This window comes from Salminus brasiliensis, chromosome 20 (genome assembly GCF_030463535.1).
Source record: "Salminus brasiliensis chromosome 20, fSalBra1.hap2, whole genome shotgun sequence".
NCBI lineage: Eukaryota > Metazoa > Chordata > Actinopteri > Characiformes > Bryconidae > Salminus > Salminus brasiliensis.
This window is the reverse complement of record NC_132897.1, coordinates 16,989,030-17,014,702: the sequence shown is the minus strand read 5'-3', so window position 1 is coordinate 17,014,702 and position 25,673 is coordinate 16,989,030. Positions and strand designations below refer to the sequence as shown.

General features: G+C 41.0%; 3 protein-coding genes across 3 annotated transcripts in view; 1 reads left to right on the top strand and 2 right to left on the bottom strand.

The window, feature by feature from the left end:
- Positions 1-129: 129 nt before the first annotated feature.
- snx18a (sorting nexin 18a) lies at positions 130-12,385 on the bottom strand. The gene is made up of 2 exons (XM_072664889.1): positions 10,515-12,385; positions 130-1,714 (listed from the first exon to the last, which is right to left on the bottom strand). Exons 1-2 carry the CDS (start codon positions 12,034-12,036, stop codon positions 1,461-1,463), a joined length of 1,776 nt encoding a protein of 591 aa, XP_072520990.1. The 5' UTR covers positions 12,037-12,385; the 3' UTR covers positions 130-1,460.
- Positions 12,386-14,451: 2,066 nt separating this feature from the next.
- On the bottom strand, positions 14,452-15,526 carry hspb3 (heat shock protein, alpha-crystallin-related, b3). The gene has a single exon (XM_072664993.1). It carries the CDS (start codon positions 15,524-15,526, stop codon positions 15,068-15,070), a length of 459 nt encoding a protein of 152 aa, XP_072521094.1. The 3' UTR covers positions 14,452-15,067.
- Positions 15,527-17,623: 2,097 nt separating this feature from the next.
- arl15a (ADP-ribosylation factor-like 15a) overlaps positions 17,624-25,673 on the top strand; it is a 98,338-nt gene continuing 90,288 nt past the window's right edge. The window contains exon 1 of the mRNA XM_072664890.1: positions 17,624-17,800. Within this exon, the coding sequence (XP_072520991.1) occupies positions 17,747-17,800 (54 nt within the window). The 5' untranslated portion in view covers positions 17,624-17,746. The remainder of the gene's footprint in view (positions 17,801-25,673) is intronic.

Below are 25,673 nucleotides of genomic sequence, written 5' to 3'. Positions count from 1 at the left end.
ATTTGTAAATCCATAGTTCACTTAAACCTGGAAACAGCCTCCCTGATTTCCCTGATGTATTTAAATGAATAACTGAATTAGAATTAAACACCACCGACTGTTTCCGAACAGAAAAAGACATCACAGAGATGAATTGTGTAGGGGATTTATTTTGGAAGAAAATATATTTTTTCTCAACAAACCAGGAGTGTTTTTCCACAACTAATGTTAAATTAAACATTTTTCTTCTTAATCTTGTAGAAAATAAATTGAGAGTCCACCTCGAATCCTTCAGGACTCAAATAACAGGATTCCTCAGCCAAGAAGAAGAGATGAGTCCATGGTGAAATCAACTGAAATGGAGTCCTGAGTAAGCTGTGCTTTTAAGTTTATGACCATATTCTTGATTTATTCTGATTTCTGCGCACTTGCTTTTTTTGGACACTCATCCACATGCCACGGGAACTGCTTGCTTTCTGTCTTCTGGGAATGATTGGTAATCTAGCTGGAGCACAACTTTGTTTGTTTTTTTAATGCATGTTCCGGACTGAAAATAACATGTGGTGGGGGGAGTGTAATTGAGACAATTTAGGGCATCCTTCCTTTCCCAATGCTGATCACCAAGCAACTCAACACTGGCTTCTTGGCTTAGCAGCTGAGATCTTCTAGATAATAAAATCAACCCTTGTAAAAACAAATCTTAGATTAAGTACAATACATACTGTATGTGTCATTGCTTAAAAGAAATAATAAAAATTCCAAAAAAGACGGGGCTGAAGGCACGATGAAGTGAAGACAGCTGCTCTGCGAGGTGTTTTACATTTCGTAAAAGGTCGGCTAACTGGAAAGGGCTCAAGTGTTCCAAAGATTGGCAGTGGAAAGCCACACAACAGCACTGAGGCGAAGGTATTCTCCCGGCGTTAGTCGTATTAAAAATTCTTGAATGTCAGCAGTGTGAGAAGGCAGAGTAAATAGAGTTCTCTAAAAAAACCATTACGTTAGTAGCCTAAGCAAAAGATTTCTCTCGGTTGTTTTGGTAAGATAAAGCTTACACCACCTGGATCAGTCGTACATGCTCACTTTCCAACGGAACGCTTTTCATCCCCCTTAGTTTTCAATTCACAGAGGTGATGCAGGTGTTTCAAATGCTGGTTTCTGTAGTGGAAACCATCGACCCTCCTCTCGTCTCTGTCTAAAGTTCAACCCATCGGCCCTCCCCGTTTTCTGGAAAAAAAACGGCCTCTTCTAGAGAGTGTTAACACTATCTTGCCACATATTTTCCCAAAGCTTTATTTAGCCCCTCGTAGCTGTGGCAAGACGTTCATTGTGTGGGGAAAGAATTCACATAGATAACCGAGAGGGGGTTGGTTTTCAGCTCTCAGTGTAAAGTATGGCTAAACTGGGGCTGGCTAACTCTCGCCTAGTGCTAACACCAGGAGAGGGGTGAAGGGTGTGTGAGGTCCAGCCTTCCCACGGTGGATCTAGGCATTGTCGTACTTTCTCAGGGCCTCTTCGAGCTTGCCTGTGACCTTCTGGAAGAAACTGATCTGCTGCTGCAGGTAATGCTGCATCTGTGCCTTGAAATCACGCACACGGATGTGGTGGAAGTGCTGGATCTCAGCCAGAGTGGCGAACGAGATGATGTTGCAGCGCTCGTTGATGCCGTCAGCCTGCTGTCTCTCCATCTTGCCCTCCTCTACGTGCTTTTGGCTCTCCTTCACCTTGGTTAGGGCACCTGTGAAAAAAGGGTACAGGGTTAGCTTACTGCATGTTTTTCTGAACAAAAAACACAAACAGAAACACATGAATTCAGTACAGAACGGCCAAGTCGAAGTAGAAGACCCGTCTAACCGTGGCAGAAGAGAAACTACAACAAAAGAAAAACACTTCCCCACCATGCCTCTTCGCTGGAATCTTTAGTCACTTCTTGCCACCATGCTACATTCAACAAGGCGGCTACACAAGAGCATTTGAGTTGGTCACACAACACATAGAATCAGGACCAGTCAGCCACTGGTCTATTTAACAGAGAATCTCATAGAGAACTAGTGGAAACTCAGAATCTGTGCATGGTAATGTTGAGAAATGGGTTATTTGTTATTAGCAATAGTTCACTTTAATGTAGCGTTGATCAGTTCAGTTCAGATCAGACTTTTGGATAACCATGCACTGAACATTTCAGGGGTTTCATAGTCCCACACACTTGACTTATTATCTATTTAACAAAAAACAGGATTGGGGAACTTTATTTACTTTATAACTTTATTTACTCATGTTCTATGGGTGAATTACACAAAACTGGCAACATAACAGGAATACTCATGAATATCAACGCCATGCGGATGTGTGCAATATTTGAGTAACCATTGGCAAACACTGAAACATTTACATAAGCCTATGCCCTAGAGGACTTTTTTCCAGGTCCAGCCCTAAAGTGGTGTGCTGCAGTTCACCATTTCCCCTCCTCCTAACACCTGATTTATGAAAGGCCATACTATCATGAAAGGCCATACCATTTTGCAAGAGACTTCCCATGAAACAAAAGAAATTCAGTCAAAACAACTTAACATGGACAAAACGGATAATGTGATATGCATTGGCTAGACTATCCTATCCTTTGCATCAACAACAATCAGTTTCACAAAGTTCATCTTTGATACCAGGCACTTTGTTTCCCGTGAGCTGCAATTTCACACTTTAATGTTTCAAAGCTCAGTGGAGGAAGTAAAGCAAAGATGGAACATGCAACAGCTGCATCCAGTGTGGTTGCAGTCATGCCAACATCAATTAGTCAACACTGCAGAAAAAAAAGAAGCAATTTCTAAAGCCAACACAACCGTCTGCAGCTTACAACGAAGCTATAGGCTGTTGGCTTATGTATGCAAATGGTCAGGTAATCATTAAGCCAACAGACAAATCAGCGATCAGTCGGTGTGTTTACTGATCCAAGACTGTATGAAAGAAAAATAGGCTCATCTTTTAATGCTGCATTATGCGAGAACTGGCATTTCTTGCTGCCTTCGAGCTCACTCTAAAGGACACGCTTTACACGAGCATTTCTGGACAAGCTGAGAGATATAGACCAGTCAGTGAAAATAAAAGAAGGTGGTGAACTGAGGCGGAAGAGTGACACAGGATTTTAGACAAATATGACTTGGGTTACCAAAGCCTAGTTTACCAAAGTTACATAGAGCAGTAGCAGACGTGCCGAGCCTGGAGTCGCAACGATATAGATGACAAATACACATCAGAGCCTGGCACATTTCTACAATGGCCATGTAATTATATGTATCTCAGTAAGCTTTGTAAGCTTTGTAGTTTTTGAACTGAAAGCTGCAGTACCAAATCACCAGGTTCATTTCTGATTGTATCACCTGAAAGTATACTGTAGCTCTACAATCTAACCACACACCACTGACAAAAACCTACTGAAGCATAACATTGCTACAAGTACTACAAATATAACATGTGTCCAGTTTCTTAATAAATTAATAAATAAATAAATAAAGAGAGATATAAGCCATAAACCAAGGCCTGAGAATGAGTGAGCAGAACTCCCAAAGGAAAAGATCGCTGTATCAAAACAACAACATCATCATCATCATCATCATCATCCACATTAATCACTCGTTGAAATCTTGAACTTTTTTTTTACAGGAAACTGCGTCAAAGACTGGCTACAATCAGTCATAGCAATAGCTGCCCTCTGCCAAAGAGAGTTTAAGGAAGTTAGCATAGGGCATTTCAGTAAAGTCAGCACACAAGCAGACAACTCAACAGTCAAACAGAGTTCAATGAAAAAGTGGTGCATGGACATCCTCAAGGACAGGAAGTTGTCTATGCACAAGTAGCACAGAGAATTCTGTACAGATGAACACTGTACACTGGCTTTTTCCTATTCTAACAAGCATTTAAGTAACCCACTGTTTACAATGAGAGAAACTCGACAGCAACCTATTCAGAGAATTTGATTAGGTGTGAACATCAGGAACGCTGGAGAAGGATAATTCAGTTTACAGTTAGGCCTGTCAGTTAAAAACGAGGTCAACAGGACAGCAGAAAACAGACCCATTCTAACCAACACAAAACAGGTCTAGAGGTTTACCACAGGAAGCCACCTGGGGTGCCGAGACCATTTACAATGCCTTTATATCGATGGAAGACAGCTAAACCTCTGAGCGTTTGTCCGACAGACTAAAAAGTTCTATAACTAAGGCCATAGTGTCATTACACACTGATAAGCCCATGTTAAAATGTAATGGGATAAAATGGTTAATTGTTGTGGTTGGACAGCTAGGCTACAACTTATTTATCAAGTTATTACTCAACATTAGTGAGTATAAGGCCTGGCTATGGCTTTCTTTCTTATGTGTCTTTCAGTGACTTATTCTTCTGCGCAGTGTCATGTAATGTAGCAGAGAGAAAGAGCACAGCTGGCTGACTTCCCTTCTTGGAGAAAAACACACACCAGACATTCCTAAATCTCCCATCCCCCAAAGCAACTCTGCACATTCTGCCTTCTGGCAACAGCAGCCTTTTCTATAGACTTACTCAGGACAAAACCACAGGCCTCTGAGAGTAAGACCACTGGTTTAGGATCAGCTCACCTGTCTAGTTAATTCTTTGACATATGGCTTGAAGTAATAATTTGGAAGCAATCTCAAATGAGGCTTGCTAATGTGGTTTCTGGCCCTGTTATGTATAAAGCATATTGTGCAATGCATTTCCACAACTGGTTAGCTACATTAGCCTCAAAGCTACATAATATAAACCTAAAGAAACAAAAACTGGAGACACCAAACAAGCTCAGGTGACAGGTGAAGAACGTCACTACACTATTGGTCCGATCACGCTTAGTTCACTGATTGACAAATAAGAGCAAACAAACAGCACACAGAAAAAGATGCCCATAGCCACATCTCTTCTAACTAACCACACTGTTCACAGAGTTTCCAATACTGTCAAGTGTTTCAATATGTTTGACTCAACTCAGACACCCGCCTGGCTGGTGAGTCAGACTGGGGCAGATAGTTAAACAGTTACAGAAGGGACTCCGACACTAAATCATAAAGTGATGCAGGTGGTGATCGAAAATGACACCATGCAGGCCTCACTTCAGCCAAATCCAGAAGCACATATTGGAATATATAAAGTGTGCTGTATACGTTCTGCGTCCTCCAGGCAACGCAGCGTTTAAAATGACAGAATATGCTAAATGGGCTGACTAATCTTTGCCACCTGGAGTAAAGAGAACAAAATTGAACCCAAGCTGACGCACAGCAGGACTGTGGTCACAGCCTACATGGAGAATATATTAGCAAAGAAGAGGAGGAGCAGGAGACGCAAGGAAAACTGAGTGTGCTCCACAATCGCTCCGACTGCCGCAGTAGCACTTTACTTCTTACGTAACAAGGCATTACACAACACGTCTCCTAACTGCTCCACTGTTAGCCTGTGACTCGTGAACAGTGGTTCTCCACCATGCTACCAGAACAGAGAGCAGACAAACGTGCTCCTTTCTGTAGCTGATGAATGCTTCCTTGTGAAGTCTCGACTAGACAAGATGTGTGCTCTGAGATCTGTGGTAAATTCCACAATGGCTAAACAAAAAGCACATATACAGGTCATTTAAACACATTGAATTAATATTCACAACGATTGCTATGACTACATAACTTTTGTATATCTACATACTTGCGTTGTGTGAGCAGTTCAACCGTAACGCTCAACAAGACGTTTGTTTACGGATAAATTACGGATTATTTCAACCCAACGATCCAATAGCTGGTTACGCCGCGTGCTGACAATCATAATATAACTAATATAATCACAGTAGAGATGGAACAAATAGTGAAGGTAATGGTGGTGATAATAATAATACTAATACTACTACTACTAATAATAATAACTGTGACAGATAGTTAGAATGCAAGTAAATTTAAACGTTGTTGTTGCTGGTCTGGCGCAGGTGTAGGAGACCCCCAGCGGTCAGCCTTCCAACAGGTCAGGCAGGAACTCAGAAAAGCTAAAGGGATAGATGAGTGCAAGCACGGTTGCCAGAACAAGCCAAAAAAAAATCTAGATTTTTGTACATTTTAGAGCCAAACGTTAAACTATTTATGAGGATTTAGTCAGAATGTATCAGTAATTTGAAATATGCTTTTGAAATGGTAATCTGACCTTCAGTTTCTTGTGTTTTGGACTCTCCCCTCTCATAGAGCCAGAAGCGTCTTATGACTAGAAATAACTGCCCAACCCCATGCAAAGATGGCCGCAGAGTGAACAGACTTGGCGATGAGGACTTTGGACTGCATTAAGCAGATGTGATCCATCACTATAAGTTTCCACATGCTGCACATCATATACTTTCATGTCCATTACCTTTAAATTAATTGAGTTTAATTATTGTTAAAAAAGGTTTTAATGCAGTGTTTGCAGGAAAAGGACTTATTACCTGATGTAATAACACAGTTTTAACATTACACTCCTAACAATGCATTTAAAATGTTTATACTGGTCTGTGACAAGCACTTGTCTGGCATTTTGAGACATAATATCCAACACTTGATTTTCATCCAAGAAGTAAAGGTAAACATCATACTGTTTCTATGAGCCACTTTTAACTAATTGGTTACCACTACTACTAACACTACTAGCCACGTAGCCAAGTAGATCCATGCAATACATTTATTGACACAATAGTAACATTTGTGTAGACATTTTGTGTACACCATATGTCCAAATGTTTGTGGACACCCCTTCTAAATAATGCACTGCTGAGAGATGTGTAAATGTGCCCACCTACACACACACACACACACACACACACACACACACACACACACACACACACACACACACCCAACAGAATAGATCTCTCTGGAGCAGATAAACCAACAAACATGAACCTATTGACACCATGCCGAATGCCAGATGTGGGCTAGAGGGGTATAAAGCCCCCCAGCATTGAGCTGTGGAGCAGTAGAACTGCGTTCTCTGGAATGATGGTTGGTGCTCCATCCAATACTTTTGGGAGGAGCTGGGAAGTTGGAGATGAGGTGGGGTGGTGATCATACAAAATCCTGATCTCACCAACGCTCTTGAACCAACTTGTGATGGCTAGATAACTGGGTCAAAGCCTCTCCAAAACAGCAGGTCTTGTGGGACGTAAAGGTCAGTACCAATCAGAAGGACAACTGGTAAACCAGGTCATGGGAGGCCAAGGCTGACTGATGCGATCCTTGGAGGCCCTACCTCACAACTTACAGGTGCTAAATATCACAGAACACACTTGCCGAGTTCTTAGCTTGACGGGTCAAAGGCGTTTTGGTGGCATGAGGGGGACCAGCACAAACTGAAGTAGGTGGTTTGAAATGTTATGCTGATCAATGCATACTTACAAGGAGTCTGCTTTTATTCCCAGTACTCTATTCAGAGGTAAGGAGGAAGTGGTAATAGTCTGCCATGGCTGTTTGATTTTGTGGTTAATTATTAAGTTACTTTATGCCCATAAAATCAGTACTAAAATGTCTCTCAATAACACTTCTAGTTTCAGTCGTACAGGCAAATGTGTCAAACGCAGATAACTGTGATCTACTCCAGGACAGAGCAGGACAGGTGCTCAGTGATTTGTAAAAGAACTGATTATCAAAACTCTGACCAGAATTTCCATAAAGACAGCTGGAAGATCTGTGGAGGTTATTTTCTCTGTAAAAGTGCAGCTATGGCAATGTGAACTGGGGTCATGCGATGAATCACCATTTCCTTTTCACAGCTAAGCAAAACACATTTTTCACAGACATTTCAAATGCACCAGATCTGAGAATGGATGAAAATCTGCCAGTCTTCCTTTTACTGGCTAATGGAGACCCTGCGCTGATGCAGATCAATACACAACATGTTCATGCACAGAAGCAGCTCAGGTTTCATTTGTCCCCAGCGGCAAAGAGACAGAAAAAAACGGAATCTAATATAACATATGCCTTTAATAAATATAGGGAAGAAGACCAGAGGTACACAGTTCTTTAATCTTCCTTCCTTAATTCTGAGTCAAGGTTTTGATCAGAAAGAATCTTGCATCTGGGTTTCTACCTGAAAAACAGCCAATTTTTAAAAATAACGAATAACTAGATGTTTTTGCGATGGTAGTGATTGGCAGACTGGCACTGAGAATCTGAGAATCTCTTCATTAACTTCATTGGCATCTATTTGCAGTGTCTTTTAGCTCAATATCTACTCGAGGTTCAGAAGATGGGGAGGGGAAACTGGAAAATGAGACAGATGGTAAGTGACTGAATTATAGATTTGTTGCAAAATGGAGCTTTTTTAGAATCAGGGCCATATGACCAACATGAAAACCCAAGTTCCCGGTCTTTCTTTTCCCCAGAAGAAATGTAGGGGGCAAGCGAACAGTCCTTTCATCTTCAAAATGCTCTGGCCTTGCTAATAATATAGCCCGACTGCCTGTTGCTCTTAAAAGTTGCCTTGTGGTTTCTCTTGGGTGTGAAGTTCAAAGTTGGTCATGTTAAGTGTGAAACTGTGGGTGGAAGCGAATTGATTTACAAGTCTATGTAGATGTCTCTCATGGAAATCAAGAGACACTGGGAAAGTAGCATAACTAATTACACAGAAGGCAGAAAAAGAAGCCAGTAGACATGTATAACAATGCGGGTGTAAGTATTGTACTATGGCTTCCTGTAGCTGCTTCCCGCACCAAGAACGGACCAGCCCCTACGTACTTGATGGCAATGGAAAAAAAACTGATCAGTACACCAAGAGCCCTTCGAGCTTCAAATACTGCTCGGCTCGACCACAACGACCTTCCCGTGGGTGTCTGAGCGGCCTGCTCTCTTTAAATGCCGACTAACGACCCACCCCTTCCAAGAGTACTTGGGCTAAGTGTAGTGTTGAATATTATGGTCTCCATACTGACTTTTGTGTTTAGTGGTCTCTAAGCTTAGAGGTATTTTTTGATCCTAGTCTACACAATCTAGCTAGTGATATAAATGGCATCATTGGGCCTAGTACTTTTTTTTTTTTAGCCATTCTGAACTGCCAACACACTCCTACAGGTCCCCATTACATTCGATTAGGTTAGAAAACAACTACACTTCACATTCTTTAACTAACTCAACCATCTCAAAAAAGATAGCAGAAGTGCTTAGTTTCATTTTAATCTTAACATCCTTTCTAGGAAGGTAAAATGTTTGATAAATACCCACATATGCACACGTCATAGGCCCCACAAGCTTGCTGTAGAGTTGACGTAAGCATCCGCTGGATAGCTAGTGTGAAAGGTTGGCTCAGTTACAGCAGGGTCAGTGTGGGAGCATGACACAGACGTTCAGTTTGTCCAACACATTGTCCTCCCACAACAGACAGTCTTGGCCGTTACAAGGTTATTACACCCCATCAAAAGTTTCTTTTCAATCCAAGCCTTTCCTATTAAAGCACCACTGCCAAGAACTAGCTTTCAGCTAGACAAACCTAAACCAAACCTAAAGTTTTGTAAAGCTTTTACTTTCCTTATTTATTACCTTATTTTATTTAAAGCCATATCAAGATGCCTGAAGAAACCGTGTCTATTCATCTGGGTCAAAGGGTTCTTGTCCGAGTGCATACCTTCCAAAACCTTCACTTAGTCCAGAACCATTTACTTAGCTACTGATTGGTATCAGATGAATGCTGTGCCTATGCAGCGGAGTCAGATTGCACAAGCAGCTTTTGTAGATGTGGACAAGACACCATAGTATGCATTCATGGGCGGGTCGCAACCTCTGTAGTTTTGTTTTCGTGTCTGCTAAATCGCTACAAGGGCCTAAGAGCAAAAAAAGGTGCAAAGCGATGCGCCACTGAAGAGCATAAAAAGTGACTTCACGAGGCAAGCGAAATAAATCACACTTCTCCAATAAAAATATAAAATAAAGTTTTAAGATCAGACTCAATAATTCAACACTGACTGACCATAGCCTCACTTCATCTAAAGCCTGCTTCAGGGCACTGCTTTTATGTTTTAAACCCTAATTTCATGCATCTGTATTCACACAAGTTATTTCCCTTAAGCTAAACTACTGCTGGAGTATGTTCAAATAGTACACCACACTGAAAGGGACAGCTTTGATAGTCAAAAAAAAAAAAGTCAAAAACCTAAAATAACTTCAAACATCCAAAACTAGAAGACCATGTGGGGCTAAAGGCCGCCTGAATCTACACTGCAAATGTAGGTTCTCTAAAACTCTAATCTATACAATACCATAACGGCAATCTACCCAAAACACTAGCTTACCATTGGCAGGAGAAAGGCCGTTTTTCACATAACAGCATATAGTGCCAATGTTTTCTCTCCCTCACCTTATGCACAAATGGAAAAACACACAGTTCACGTCAGCAAAAGCGCAGTCTGCTGAAACCAAGGCCACTCATGTGTGCCCACGTTCAGAGCAAACAAATTGTATCATGCAAACTCCCTGCTGTGGTTTAGTTGGTTAACTCGTGCATTTCAGACATGCAGGACATGGAAATGTGTAAGTAAATACCTTTCTGGACATGGATGATGTCAGGATAGTTGGCGAGATGTCCTTGGTATAGAGCTAAGAGATCCATCACAGGGTCCACATCTTGTTTTGGCTGCTCTACAAAGTAGTCACCGATGGCTTCGTAGGCCTCCCCAGTGTATGCGATGGCTTGGTTCAAACCAACCGAGTATGTCTGTTGGTCAAGCTCAAAAGCCTGGCTGAGATATTTAAACGACTGTCCGACTTTCTGGTATTCCTTCTTAAATCCAGCTATCTGCTTCCTCGCAAACTCGTTGAGGGTGGCATTGACTTGGATCACGCTGTCGTCCATTTTTTTGGTGAAGGCCTTGAATCCATCAATCTTGCTCTCCACCTCTTGGAGGTCAAGTGGGGCCACTGGAGTGCTGATGGTGAGGAAAAAATTGGCCCCAACCATCTCATCCTTCTCCGCCTTCCGTTTGCCCTGTTTCCAGGCCTTTTCGTCTGTGCTGCTGCAGGTGAGAAAGTGTTGGAAGACGTCACACCTGGCCAGCACCGGGTGGCTGGTCATGTGGTTCATCCACCAGATCAGACCTTTCCTCCTCTTCGAAATGAAGTCCTCCTCAAAGCGGCCCGTGGCCTGTTTCTCTGGGATGTGCGGAACGGAGATGACCGGGAACTTCTCCACCAGCCTTGCGTACAGCCAATCGAAGTGTTTGTACCTCCTGTTCACTTGGCTTTGCGTGTGGGTTGGGGTCAGTTTATAGGAGATGTAGCTCTTCATGCCCTTGAACTTGGTCTGCTTAGTGGGGTCGTCAATGGTGCAGGTGAAGGGGTAGGGGTTTTCCTGCCACTCGGGGCCATGCTGACCCATCACCACACAGATTTTGTCTCCATCCTTCACAAAGCCAGACGCTTCGCCCAGCACAAAGGCCTCCCCTCCCGACTTCACGAAGGTGGAGAACCTGTTCAGGTTTCTGCTAACCGTGGCTGAACTCTTAGCCTGCTGTGCATTGCCCCCTCGGGACATGGAGGTGGACACTCTGTAGGTTGAGGGTCCATTGCCTTCATAGTCATGGAAGCCTCCACTGACAACTCCTGGCTCGTCCGCCACAGTGGAGTTGTCATCCCAGTCATCGTCCCAATCATCATCGCTGCCCTGGCTTACAGTGTAGCTCTGCTGCTGCTGCTGGTGGGATGATGATGGTGGTGGTGGTCCAGAGAAAGTTGTAAAACTCGACGCTGAGGTTTTGTTATAGCTCTCAACCTGGTTTGGGGTCTTGTTGGAGGGCTCAAAGCCTCCCGGGGGGATGTTGGCATAACGAGAGCCTTGGTAGGCGTCTACAGAAGTGCTGTTGTTGTTGTACGAGGAGGGTTTCTCGCCCTTCTGTACCTCAACGTAGGACGCAGGGAGCAGCCCCCTCTCTCCGTGGCTGTTGGTTCCCTCCAACCAGCCCTCTATGTCCTGCTCGCTGTACAGAGTCACTATTTCGTTCTCTTTAACCGATATCTCTCCAGGGTTTTCAGAAGTAAAGTCATACAAAACTCTCGCTCGCAGCGCCATTACAGAAAATAAACACCGGTGATAGAAAAGAGAGCCTTTAAAAATCCCCCAGCCCGCTAGCAAACCCCGGCCGGCTGGCTGGCTGGCTGGCTAGCTAGCTAACAACTCCGGTGAACGAACAAGCAAACAGACCCCAAACTCCGCCGGTGAAGCCGAGCTGCTGGCACCAGCGCTTTCTTCGGAGAGTCGGCGAATTCAAGCGGCCAGCTTCTTCTTCCAGCCTGGACAAACACCCAACTCTTCAATCCTGAGCCCGTCAACGGGCTGCCTTTGTTGAAGCCGAGCAGCACTGTTTGGAAGTCATGTCTCCATCGCTTTGACTTCTTTCTCGCTCCAAGCGGAGTAACGAACTCCCTCCCCGCGTCAGCAGTCTGAATAATCGAGGGCGGAGCCGAGCAATCAATCAGGCTGCGCGAGTCAGTTCGGTGAACCGACTCTATCGAACAGTTTGCTTTTAAAGAGTCATTTCGAGGCATTGGCAATTGACATTTAACTCTACACACACACACACACACACACACACACCTATACGACTTCATCCACTACTCTCAGCTTCTTCATAAACAACGGAGTAGTTTATTCACCAGGCCGATACATAGTGGGGTGTCTTGACGCTGAACAGCGACACCTATCTGTCACGCTGAATTCGGGCTACATTATGAACGGATGATTTCATGATGATCTGGTGATGAGTTTGATTCAGTTAAATGGTCATTTTCTAAGCACCGAGGTTATTTTAATGACAAGCCGAGGACGGATATAATCTTATACGCTTTAAGTTTGTAGTACTTTGACTGATAGCATCATTAAAAAAAAAAAAAACATATCCCCCACACGTCAACAAGCAGCCGGGCACACACTATCACTTTGCCTGTGGTTCAAAAGTCCAACTGAACTGAACTATCTAAGGCATTTATAGCGTATTGGATATATCAAAAAATATGGTATGTATATGGTCAATTTGTTTGGTGAAAATATTATGGTATTTTAAACATTCATAGTTTTCACAGAAGTACGTTTTGTTGCTGTCACGCAAAAAAAATAATAAATTATTTATTAAAATATTATTTATACGTATTACAAGTAATTTTGAAGCATTTCTATCAATGCATTTATCATAAAATATGGATATTCGTGCGCGCGCGCTCTCATTTCAAATTCCCCTTAAACTTAACGGATCAGCAGGAGCGCAGTTCAGCATTTCAGCTGAACGGTGAGGAAAGCAGTTTAGCTTTGAACGTATTTTTAGTTTAAAGACACAAAATAATACGTTTATTCAACTTTAAATTGTTATATATATATATAGTTATAGTATAAATTGTAGCTAGCTAGATATCTAGGTTTGTGAATCGGTTGAGAGGCGATCTTACACGCGTCTGTACAAACCTGTCATTTTGCGTGAGGATGAAACGCGCTCACTGTTTACCAGTAAAAATAAACATACGCCGGCATGTTGCTTTTTCATGTGTGTTTAGCTGCAGTTTGGTTGTCAGCTGAGGTAACCGAGCTAGTCAGTTTGTTTTCGAGGGAGCGGAAGACGTGCAGGGAAGAGATGGTTAAAGCTAGCTAGCTAGCTAGCGTTAGCTGTTAGCCTAGCGCAGAAATGGACTTGACCTGGGAAACCACCCAGCAACACCATAGCGACCACCTAACAACCACCTGCACCTTTTACACATCTCTACATCCCTGCTGCTTCACACACACTTTCCTGTGTTAATCATTATTATTATTATTATTAATAATATTATTATTAATATGCTCATAATGATAAATCCTAATCATCATGTGCCAACTGCTCATGACCTTACAACTTTAGCTAGTTTCCATTGACATGTCAATCGGGATCAACACTGTCCTGCAATGTTGAATAAAGTAACGTCAGGTGAACGTTAACATTGTTATTTTTTTATTTTAGGTGTTTAGAGCAGAGCAGCTAGTGAAAAGTGAACCTCAGGGAAATGGTAGGTGAACTGGAAATCTGTCCTTCCTTTGCTCTTATGGTAAGATAACCGTTACCCCATACGTAAACCTGGATGTTGTCCCTAAGTTGTAACACATTTTATGTGCAGATTTCATTTGCATTCACTTTTAATGTGTAATGTTTTCCTCGCTATAGTCTTATGAACCAATGTTCTAGACAATGTGCAAGAACAGAGTTTGAGAAAGTTCAGAGAGAACCACTTTGGCCGGGGCTTTTCAGTCCCCACATAAAACCAGTAACTCAACTTGTAGGCCATAACACCGACCCTTCTTATTCCATGTCTGAAGTGAGTGGAAATACAGTTAGCCAGTAGAATCCGGATGAAAACGACTGCCTGCTGTTCTGTCTCGTTATGCAGGTGGAGATCACACACTGAACGCTGTGTTTCTTTCACTTTATCAGGACATCGTTGTATTCATTGTTAACACCTTTTGTATGCATCGCCTTTAATCATAGAGCACTTCAGTAGTGACCTAGAATTTGAAGGTGGAGCCTCGGAGACTGGAGGTGGGTGCGGCTCCTTTCTTACAGTGTTTGATGGTTTGATTGGACAAAACAGTGATTGTTCGGTATATGTAATACTGTAAACTGTGAGTGGTAGGTTGCTTTTTACCTGTCAATCATGCTTTTTTCACTTATCTGAGGCATGAATAGGACGTGGTGACATTTGGACAGCAGCAAAATACGATGTAGAGAGACTATAGTTGTATCGTTAGACTCTATGCATTATAACATTGAAATAAGGTGGTAATTCAGAGTGAACTCATTCAAGTGGTATAGTCCATGCCTTTCTAGGTGTTAGAAGAAGTTAGATATGTGATGCATGTTTTGTAGTGTAACTATACTGTGTTTATATCGTTAACTTACAGCTATTTGAGCAGTTCTCTTCATACAGGACACCATACAAGCAGTCGGCCTTTCATTAAACACCTTTCATTAACCATGCCATCATAATATAATACAACCAACAACCCATCAATGATGACACATCTAAGCAGTCCATTTCCCTAGCTTTCTTCTCGTCATGTGATCAAGAGCATAACAGCTTCATTAATCAGACGCTGGCCACCATCTGTCTTTGGTCTCCACCACCAGTATTCCATCGTGACACAGCATAGCTGACAGGTCGCCCGCTTGCAGCTGCTGATCGGGCAGCTGGTACTGCCTGGTGAAGCTCCGCGATGCAAACCCGTGCTCGTCCATCCTCATCCCGTGCCGCCCTCGAATCAGCAGCCACCCCTCGAACACCTGGATCAGAATGTCCTCTGGTTTGAACTGGGTCACATCCAGGAGTATTCGGAACAGAGGCTCACCCGAATCCTCATCGTCGCTGTCTGATGGCCCAGCTCCGACTCCGACCTCAACTTTAAGCTCCTTGCATGCGGGTCCAGGCAAGGCAAACAGCAGATGATCTTCTGCACACTGGTCGAGTTCCCTTCCTTTAAAATGACTCTGGTGCCGGACTGGGCAGGAGATCCAATGGGAAATGGTGACTCCCTCTTCTGCCATTGCACCCAGTGAGTAGAAAGTTGCAGTGTTGCTGAATGTGGCAGTCAGACAGTTTGACCGAGTCACATTTGTATCACGCAGAGCTATAATAAGACTAGCGTCAGCTTGTGTTTCTGGCCCACGAGGGCAAGTGGGCGGGTGCCTTTTTTTAGACTGAGCAAAGAATGTGACCCGGAGATGTGCTCATGCTTGGCACATCAAGAGGTGGTTTTGAGCGCATGAAATGAAGGGCCATGCATTTACATCAACACAGTTGCCTAATTAGCCATGCAGAACAAACAGTGGTTCATAAGAGTGTGAATTACTCTGTAGAAAATAGCCAGTTTTGGTGGATTACTGTTATATCTGTCACAAATAATGGCTAGGGAAGGTTCTGTGATCAAGGAAAGGTGAACCCAGTTCAACATACTGTACATTTTAGAAAGACAACCTGATCTACAGATCTCTGCTGCCACCTTGTGACATATTTCTGTCTTACACTCTTTAAAAAATAGGTTTATCAAAGGTTCTCTAGTAATAACGGTGGTTTAACATTTTGGCGCATACATGGTTTTAAAAAAAGGAAAACCTCTTGCTGATGGTTCTGTATAGTGGCAGGATAGGTTAAAAAAACATCTTTTCAGTACTTAGATGTATGTAGAACCCTTTTTGTTAAAGGCATGAAGAAAAAGTAATGTTACAAAAACTCATGTTACAGCTTTCTTTTTTATTTTTTTACCATCATTAACTGAAGGAAGAGTCAGTATACATCTGATTCTTTACACTGTACCTTTTAACCAGCTATGGCAACATATCTTGAAAAAATGACATACACCACATTCTTCTCTTGAAGGTCATGGATCCAGAGCGATGCTATGTTACGCAGTTTCTTGTAAAAGTATTATTTTGCATCCTTAGGAAGGTTGTTAATATAGTGCGGTATGTAATGTATGTGTAATGTAGTTTTATACACCACATAATCAAGCAAGTGCTTATATAGCAAATGCAAATGAATTTGATTTGATCTTTAATCAATAGCATAGAATAAATTTTCTGTGAAATCTGTGAGAATGTTGAAATTGGCAGATTTTACAAAAAAAAAAAAAACTTTATTTGAGTTTAGGAGGTTGGACCTGCAGAGTGTTTCTGTACCATCAGTCGGGGCTATCTGTATATCTGTTTCATGTTGTACTGCTACTACTACTACTACCACTACTACTACTACTGCTGCTACTACTCCTACTACCACTGCTACCTCTACCACTACTACCATTACCACTACCGTTACCACTGCTACTACCAGTACTTCTGTCACTACCACTTCTACTACTACCACCAACACCTTTAGTACTACTACCAATACCACTACTCCAATCACTACTAATACTCCTACAAATATTACTACTTCCACCACTACTGCTACTATACCACCATAACTACTACCCACTACTGCTAATATTACTACTACTACTACTACAATTAATAGTAACACTACCACCAGTAGCACTACTGCTACTTTTACCACTACTACCATTACTATTACCACTGCTTCTACCAGTACTACCACGTCTACTACTACCACTACCACTACCACAATCACTACTTCTACCACCACTATTGCTACCATATCACCATAAATACTACCCCACTACTACTACTACCACTAACACCAGTAGCACTTCTGCTAGCACCACTAATACTACTACTACTACCACTGCTTCTTCTACCAATACTACTACTCCTAGCACCAGTACTGCTACTGCAATGTTTGTAAAATGTAATGTTTGTATACAATGTGCTGCACATTCAATGGTATCCCTCAAACCAGTGCTACTATGGTGTCTTTCATTCACTATTGCATGGGTGTGTAAAAATGCCTAATCCAATTAACAGTTTTATTTTGGAGTATAGTTGCTGCTCAGCCGATAATCTCTGGAGAAAAGCCCTGCACTAATCTAAGGCTCTTCTAGTTGTTGTGCTTCTCTCTCTCTCTTTCTCTCTGTCTGTCTCCCTCCCTCCGTGTTTGTTTATGAATGGGAGATGAAGAGCATGGTCTCCTCCTCTTATGCAGTTGATAGAATCTGAACTTGGACAGCCTCTTTTGCCCGCTGATGTCTGACTGGGACGCCTCGTAGTGGCTTTTGTGGCTTTGCGCCTGAAAGCTTTTCTTCCTCCTGGCTTTCTTCACTTACTCTGGCTCGGCTGGCTCGGTTGTTGTGAGTAACGCTGTTGCCGGGGACGATGTCTGAACACATTCAGCTCACCATAGCTCTGTGCAGGATTGGCTTATACACGGTAAGTCAATCACACGTCTCTGTGTTTGGTAGTTGTGTTTAAATGTCATGCACTGTGCCACAGTAGAAGCTCCTGAGGATTTGTAGATTCTGTAGTCTGGCCATGCAGAAGTTGATATTTTCATTTCAGTGAGATGCACCTGAATCTACAGGTTATGTCTTATTACCTTCCAACACCAAGCATGAGTTAATACTCAAATGCTTTTTGAAGATGCATTTGATCCTCCAGAATATAACTCATCATTTGCTTGCTGTACAAGTTAAAGAAACTGGGGCTTGAGGTTTGTCAGGTAACATGTTAGTTGATCATTGTCCACTGCCCTTTGGTAACCTTTCAGAAATCATTACACTGCAGGAGGTGAACATTAGCTTTTGCTCATCTCTGTGTCAAGGGATCTTTTTAGCAGGTGTAGCAGGTGTGCTTGACAGTCTAACCTGGAGGCTGTGTACTGCGTCTGTTGTGTTGCAGCTGTCTTCTTTGTCATTTGCAGTGACATTGCATATTAAAGATAAACAAGTGTTATTTTAAGGACAGAAATATAACATGCAACAATTTCTGACAGTACTTGTGACAGTACTGCTTTGGGAATAATGGCAAAGCCCACACATTCCTTATCCCTTTGTTGTGATGCCAGCACTGAAACATGTCAGACAGTAAAACATGGCTTTTGCCTTTCTTGCAATCCTACAAGTTTTCTCTGAACCCTGTAGTTTTTCCTGCTTTTTGGGATCAGTTATTTAAATGTTCATTGTGTAAGGCAGCTGCTTACTCTCTTAAAATAAAGGTGCTACAAAGGGCAATTTGAAGCTTGAAACCTTCAAATGTTCCTTTATGGAACCAAAATGGCTCTACTATGGCATTGTATCATCTTTATTTTTAAGAGCGAAGAATAGCTGCTGCTGCTGATTGTTATGGCAAAGTTTAAGGAATCAAAGTATTGATAAAGTTTTGATGTTTGCATCACCAGCCTTCTTTTAACAATGGCTGTGAACAGGCCATAGCCCAGACAAGCCAGTTTAGGTCTGAGATTTTGGTAAAAGCTACTTGAGATCTCAAATAAAAAATACATTCATCCCTTAACTATTCACAGTTACAGAAAACCGTAACATAGGAAGCCCAAACTTTTGTATGCCACTGTATGTTCTTGCACGTCCATATGCTTTCAAAATTAAGTGTGCAATGTGCGTATGTTTGTGGAGATATCGTTTTTATCGTTTTATTAGGACTTACAAGATTGTTGGGCCTTGTTGAAACACAGTCCTGGCAACTATTTTTTTGCCAAGACTGTGTTTTTGTCCAGTACACCCAGGAAACATGAGCCTCTTGTGCTCACATATCCACTGGTGGCATGAAAGGAACAGTCCATGTTAGTTTGTTTTTACATTTAATAAACACTGAAAGGAACACATGGTACTGTCCCCACAAACCCCCCCTATGGAGAAACAAACAAATAATCCAAAAGAGGGCTTCTAATCAGATCTCAGTACAGTAGGTTGGAAAGAATGGGAACTTTCGACAAGGCCTTTGATTTGTGACCAACTAAATTGTATTAGTGTTGCTCTGTATCCACTCATACAGAGAGCAAAAATGAAAAAGAGCTTAATGTTTAAATGGTATGAGACCCAATGAGAATGTAAGTTCCAAAGCTTTTTATTGCTGTAATATCTAAGACAGGGAGCCAATTACAGTTGAAAATTTTCTGTGTTATAAATCTGAAAGATTAACGAATGTACAAAAATACATAGCGAAAAAAAGCAGTACCACTGTTCTTCAACACTGCAGCATCATAATGTAATTGATTACACAGTTTACACCTAAAGTTTGTATTGAGGCTTGCAGGACTGTGTCATGGCTCAAATAAAGTGTACACATGGACACGGATGTCATGGCAGTATTCGGCTTTCTTTTTTTACTTCCTGTAGGTGATCATGACTGACTACAACTGGTCGCTTATGTGTACCCACATTCTTAGGGTTTGTGTGACGGCACTCACTGGATTGACCAACATGGTACAATGAGAAAATCCAAGAAGTTCAGTGCAGATCTGAGAAGGATGACTGAAGGATGGTTTACACTAGTCATTGATGATAACTGCAGATTTTTAGATAATCAGTGTAAAAAATTGTTAGAAGATAATCCTGGAAGAACACCCGAACTGTCACCTTCAGCTGTGACGACCTCTAAAGGCATCCTGTGGTATCTGGCACCAAGACGTTAGCAGCAGATTCTTTAAATCCTGTAAGTTGTGAGGTGAGGCCTCCACTCCGTGAGCAATGCACAGTATACTAATGTGGAAAGAGTAGTAGGAAAGACGAGAAAGAGTGAATGTGATCTCCAAGCAACAGCTCTGGCTTAGGGGCTGAAAGCCTTATTGCTCCTCATTAGACTCCTAATGTGGCTTCATTAAGGCACCAATGGAGGGGAAAACTACTGCGCTTCCACATAGTTTGGGGAAGAAATTACAGTTACACAGTTTACTCCTTGCTGTCTTTACTCCATATGGAGTCAATAAGCCAAGACAAAGTTTGCTTCTTTAGTCTGGAACAACAAGGCAACTAGGGGTATACTGTAATTAAGCAAGTTGTTTCGTAACGTATATTATATTGCATTGTGGCTAGCATGGTAACTTGTGGCTGGTGCATCAATACTGGGCTTTGTGGCTTGTGGCTAAAAAATTGGATCTGAGCTCTATAAAGCACCAGTTGTGTTTAGGCTTCTGTGCTTCTAAGAAATCTGTCCCCATGTACTTTGAAATGCCCTAGACATGCATGTCCTATGAATTAGTATCTATCAAACGGCATGTGTAAACTATCAAACTCTTGTTAAGTATTACAGATAAACTTGCTTATGTAATAACTTGGTGTAGCTGCCACCTTGAAACCTGAATTTTCAGGTTTATTTATTTTTTGTTTATTTTTTGAGAGGGGAATTTCTAGCTCTGTTATTGTCTCCAAAGTGTATGCATTAAGTATGCCTTGTCCCACTGACATCTCCGCACAGTGATCAGCAAGTGCAGATTTGTGTATCTTTGTTGTCCTGCTAAACTCACAGGAGCGGGCCAACATTTCTTAACTTTCAAGTGAAAAGTCCATTTGAAAAGATTTCATTTTAAGCCATTTTGGAGCATTTCTATTGGTCCATTCATCGTGGAATTTCAAACACTGTACAGAACAAATGCCAGATTGTAATGATGATGTTAAAAAGTGAAAGTAGCAAAAAAGGAATATGGACGTGGATTTGCGTGACAATATTCTGTACATATAGCATACAATACACCTTTTCTTATAAAAGGGATTAACAACATGGTATAACCAATATATCAAATGTGTTGAGCGAAGAACTAGTAGGACATTTGCGGCAATGTTTTTTTTAAATGTTCTTATTGTTCGTTATTTTGACTGTGTAACTTTGTGTTAATTGCCTGCTTTTACTAGTTAAGTGTAGTTCTACATTGTAGTTTACATCTACTGTAAAACTTAAGTTTGAACCAGAGAGGTTATTTATTTAGAGTAAAAATCCATATTTTGATTAAAATTAAAGTCTAAAGTTGATGTTATTCCTCATTACTATTGGAGTTTTTTATTTGCATGAACACCAGTGATCTTTTGACCACTGTGTGGCACCATTGCTCTATATATAATCCCAGAAAAGTGTTCACATATACTTTGATAGGTTTGTTTGGTTTTAACAGTGTTTACATATACTCAAATTGACTTTGATTTAAATAATTATATATGATTTTATATAAGGTTTCTTCCACAGTCTTCCACAGTAAGTTTGAGAAAGCATAAACAAGAGCATGAGAAAACGTAACACGTAAAATTAATAAGCAACCGTCAGCATAAATTTGCACAATCCTCGATGGCTTGTTGGGTTTAAGCTTGCTTATATGTAAGCTTGTGTTTCCGACCCCATAGAATTTTACCAACTGTCATTTTGGTCAGTTTAAGTTATTAAGTTGTGTTTAAGATTGTCAGTAACAGAGGAATGAAATGAAATGTATTTTTTACAGTCAGAGATATTAAATATTACTGTAACTAGTTTGACCCCCTAGTTTCCCCCTCAACAACAACAGGTTTGAAGAAAGTTTCTATGCTATGCCCATAATGTATTTTTTTTTTATTATTTTGTAGCAGTGTTACTATGGCCAGTCAGTGGCAGCATAGCTCTGTACACCAAAGAATCTTTATTTAGATCTGGATACGCCAGGCCTACTTTCTGCACACTGTCAACATAATACAGTTTACAGGTCACAGAGTAAGTTTAACTCGAAAGTTATTAAACCCAAATTCTCGTCTGCAGTGCATGTGAATTTCTTATCAACTTACCTTTGTATTATGTCCACAGTGTGTCTCGATTTATGTATTTGTTTATTTAGATAATGGGTGGGCTTGGCAAACCAGGCTGACATGTGGTTTGAGTTTACTATTATGTAAGTATTGTTTTTTAGACCCCAGATCCTAAAGGAATCAAGGAGAATAAAATAACAGAGGACTTAAATGTGGCATGTAAACAGCACACGCAACTGGCTTTTATCAGTGTGAAGGAAAGAAAAGTGCTCGTCCTGGAAATTAGCTGCATAATTTCTACATAATGTCCTGTCTCAGTAAAATATCTCAGTATTTTTCTTTTAGGGATGTGCACAGCTGCTCAAGTACTTGGTTAAACTTCTAAACTAAACTAAAAAAAAGTGTTTAGTATTGTCATAATGGGAATATTTAGGTGAACAACAGGCCAATTTATTCATTTAGTCATTCATTCATACTCTCATACTCCACATTGCAACAGTTTATTGGTAAGAACATGACTAAGAAGACTGAGAAGAGGTTGTGGGTGTGAACTACTCTAGCTGATGCTAGCTAGAAGGTAATTAATAAAACAGATGTTCAGATGGGTTCAAAAAACAGTGATGATAAACACCCCATGCCTAATATTCAGTATATCTCCCTTGTTCCACCACAACAGATCTGGCCATTTGAAGGTGTCCTGTAGTACAAAGCGGATAGCAGCAGATCCTTTAAGTCCTATAAGTTGTGAGGTGGGGCCTCCATGGATCACACGTCTTTGCCACTGCATACCGGGAACACCCCACAAGATTGCCCTGATGTTTTGAAGAAGTTCTGACCCAGTCGTCTATACATGGCTCAAATTCTTATGCTTGCTTATTTTCCCTGCTTTTAACACATCACCTTCAAGAACTGACTTTTCACCTGCTGTGTGATATATCCACCTCTTGACAATTGCAGGCATGGAGCCTACATTGCAACAGAATTATTTTCTGTGCTGTGTAGTTAACATTTTGGGATAACAACCTGCTTCAGCTGTTGATGGTAATGAGTATAAAGTACATTATTCACTTTTCCAAGTATGACTTAAATATCAATAGGCCAGTTGTAGGCTAATAAGTAATCAGGTTAACACATACACTGGCATATAAAAGTGTGTGAACCTCTGGTCAAACTGTCTGTTAATGGCTAAGTGAGTAAAAGATGACCTGATTTCGAAAGAAATGTAAAATTTAAATGTAAAATATGTTTAATTGCCAAGTATCACAACTTGTAAATGCTTCTTGTAGCCTTCTGAATGTTTCAGTTTTTGTTTGGGCAGAGGTTTGACCAGTAGGCTTCAAGTTCTGTGAGCTTCTAAGGTTGTTGTGGATTCTGAGGTCAGATTGGGATCATTATCCTGCTGTTGTATGAGCTTGTTTACATATTCAAACCCTTGACAGTGATAAGGGTAAGCTTTGCTTACTGTTTGAAATGATTTTTCTACAAGGCTGATTTGCTCCAGGGTTTTTGGGTGATGTTTCAGAACTATAGTTTTCAACTCACAGTATAGGATTGGATTAAGATTTGGACTTTGACTTGGCCGTTGTAGAACATTCACCTTTTTGTTGTTCAGTCACTCCTGTGTTGTTTGGCCTTGTACTCAAGATGACTTGACTTGAAACGTTCACTCCAGTATTAGCCACTATACTCTGTAGCTCTGTAGAAAGTTGCGGGCCTCTCTGTGGCTTCCTATAGAAGTCCCCTTCTTAATCGGATGCTGACTAGGCACTGCCTGGGCGGTTAGATTCACAACTTAACTTTCACTTTTAAAAACACAGGCTTAAATAGTACTTGAATTAAGTTTTTTTTTCTTCAGACAGCTGCTTAGAGGATTCCATGTTGAGCGTCAGCACAAGGTTTGAATGGACAGATAATTAAAAAAATAGCAAATCTGATTCAGCTTAATTACAGTTGTTGACATCCCTCTGGCCTAATTGGCTAATTAAGGCCTAAGAACTTTTATATAAAACATCTTGCATTGCTTAGAGTTTCCAAACTTTTGCACAGGCCACACTGGTGATTTTATTATTTTGGTGAAAGAATCAGTTGAAAATATTGCGTTTTACTACTTCTCACATAAAACAAACATAAAAATGTGTACTTTTGCCGGTATATAAGCCTGAACATATTTACATTTACCATCTAAAATGTTCTGGCATGGGATCATACTGTACTGTTTGGAATAGGAAAGAAAACACAGGTTGCATATGTATTTTCATGAATGTTTCATAAAAATGTACCATAAAATAATAGACCCAATAATAAGGGGGATATTCTGTTCGATGCATGTAATTTGGGTAATTATAATATGAATAATTAACCGTTTTTTCTTCTCATCATTAGGTGTAACCATTCACCATGTGAAGTAATCAAGGATGACAATAACTATTAAAATCCTACAGCTGAACTATGATAATATAATTTAATGATGGTTTTCTATACTTGTTACTTTGCTGTTGTTTAACATATTGTTGCTGTTACACAAAACCTTATTTTCAAAATACCAACCTTTCAGTGGAAGTCGATGTAAATGTAAATATTTTTTGAAACATTTATATGGTCTATTCATCATAAACCTGGGACACAATGTAAAGGACAACTGGCAGATTTACATTATATCAAAAAGTGAAAAACTACAAAAATGGACATATGGTTATTTGTCCAACAGTGACGGTACGTTAAAGGTACATTAGTCAATATTAATGACACTCACTATTCTTGTCTGCAAAAGGCCAGTGTTGGTGCAGGTTTTTATTCCAACCAGGCTGGAGCTCACCTCAAATAGTAATTTCCTGTTTGAAAAACAAGACATTAAACAAGACAAACTAATTAATCCAGTGCAATCAGGGATTCCAACTTGAGTGCAATGAAAGTCTGCAGCCACACCAGCCCACTACGGATAAGTGACTGCTCTGGAGGTTTAAGGAGGAGAGCAACACAGAGGCCCTGTCCACATTTGCCTATATTTAAAAACAGAGATTTCCCTCCCTCCGTTTTTGAAAAATTTTCTATGCCCACAGGAACGAAAACGCTTGCATGCGCGTGCTAGACCTGTATGGGGCGACAGTACTTTGTTAAGAAAGACATCACAACATCACATCCCAGATTAGTAGTAGTCTAAACATAGCATTATATATTTGGAATAGAACAGTATTTACATTTATTCATATGTTGAAATCTAAAATCTAGTGGTATCTGCATGTGGACAGTGTTGTGTTATGAACATTATGTGGTTCATTATTTAGGGAGTAAATAGGTCATTAAGATTCAGTCAGAAACATGCATGCGTTGAGACATCAGCATTGTCAACAAGCTCTGTTTCCAGTGACCAAAAACAGCGTTTTCGTGTGGACAGGAGGCCAAAACACAGACCAAAACCTCAGTTTTTTAAATGATCCGGATACATGTGGCCGGGGCCTGATACAGCTTTGTTTTATACAGCTGCACTGCCTCTAATTCCCGACCGTAATAAACAAGCACACCCTAACATCTTCCTTTAAAGTTTAATTAGAGTTTGTTGACAGAAGTGCTTCCATTCTGGTCTT

Bases quoted from the DNA above. Each gene is read 5' to 3' on its own strand.
- hspb3 (XM_072664993.1), bottom strand. From the start codon at position 15,526: ATGGCAGAAGAGGGAGTCACCATTTCCCATTGGATCTCCTGCCCAGTC.
- snx18a (XM_072664889.1), bottom strand. From the start codon at position 12,036: ATGGCGCTGCGAGCGAGAGTTTTGTATGACTTTACTTCTGAAAACCCT. The intron at 1,715-10,514 runs GTATTTACTTAC...CTTTTTTCACAG, and splicing joins CATCATCCATGTCCAGAAAG to GTGCCCTAACCAAGGTGAAG.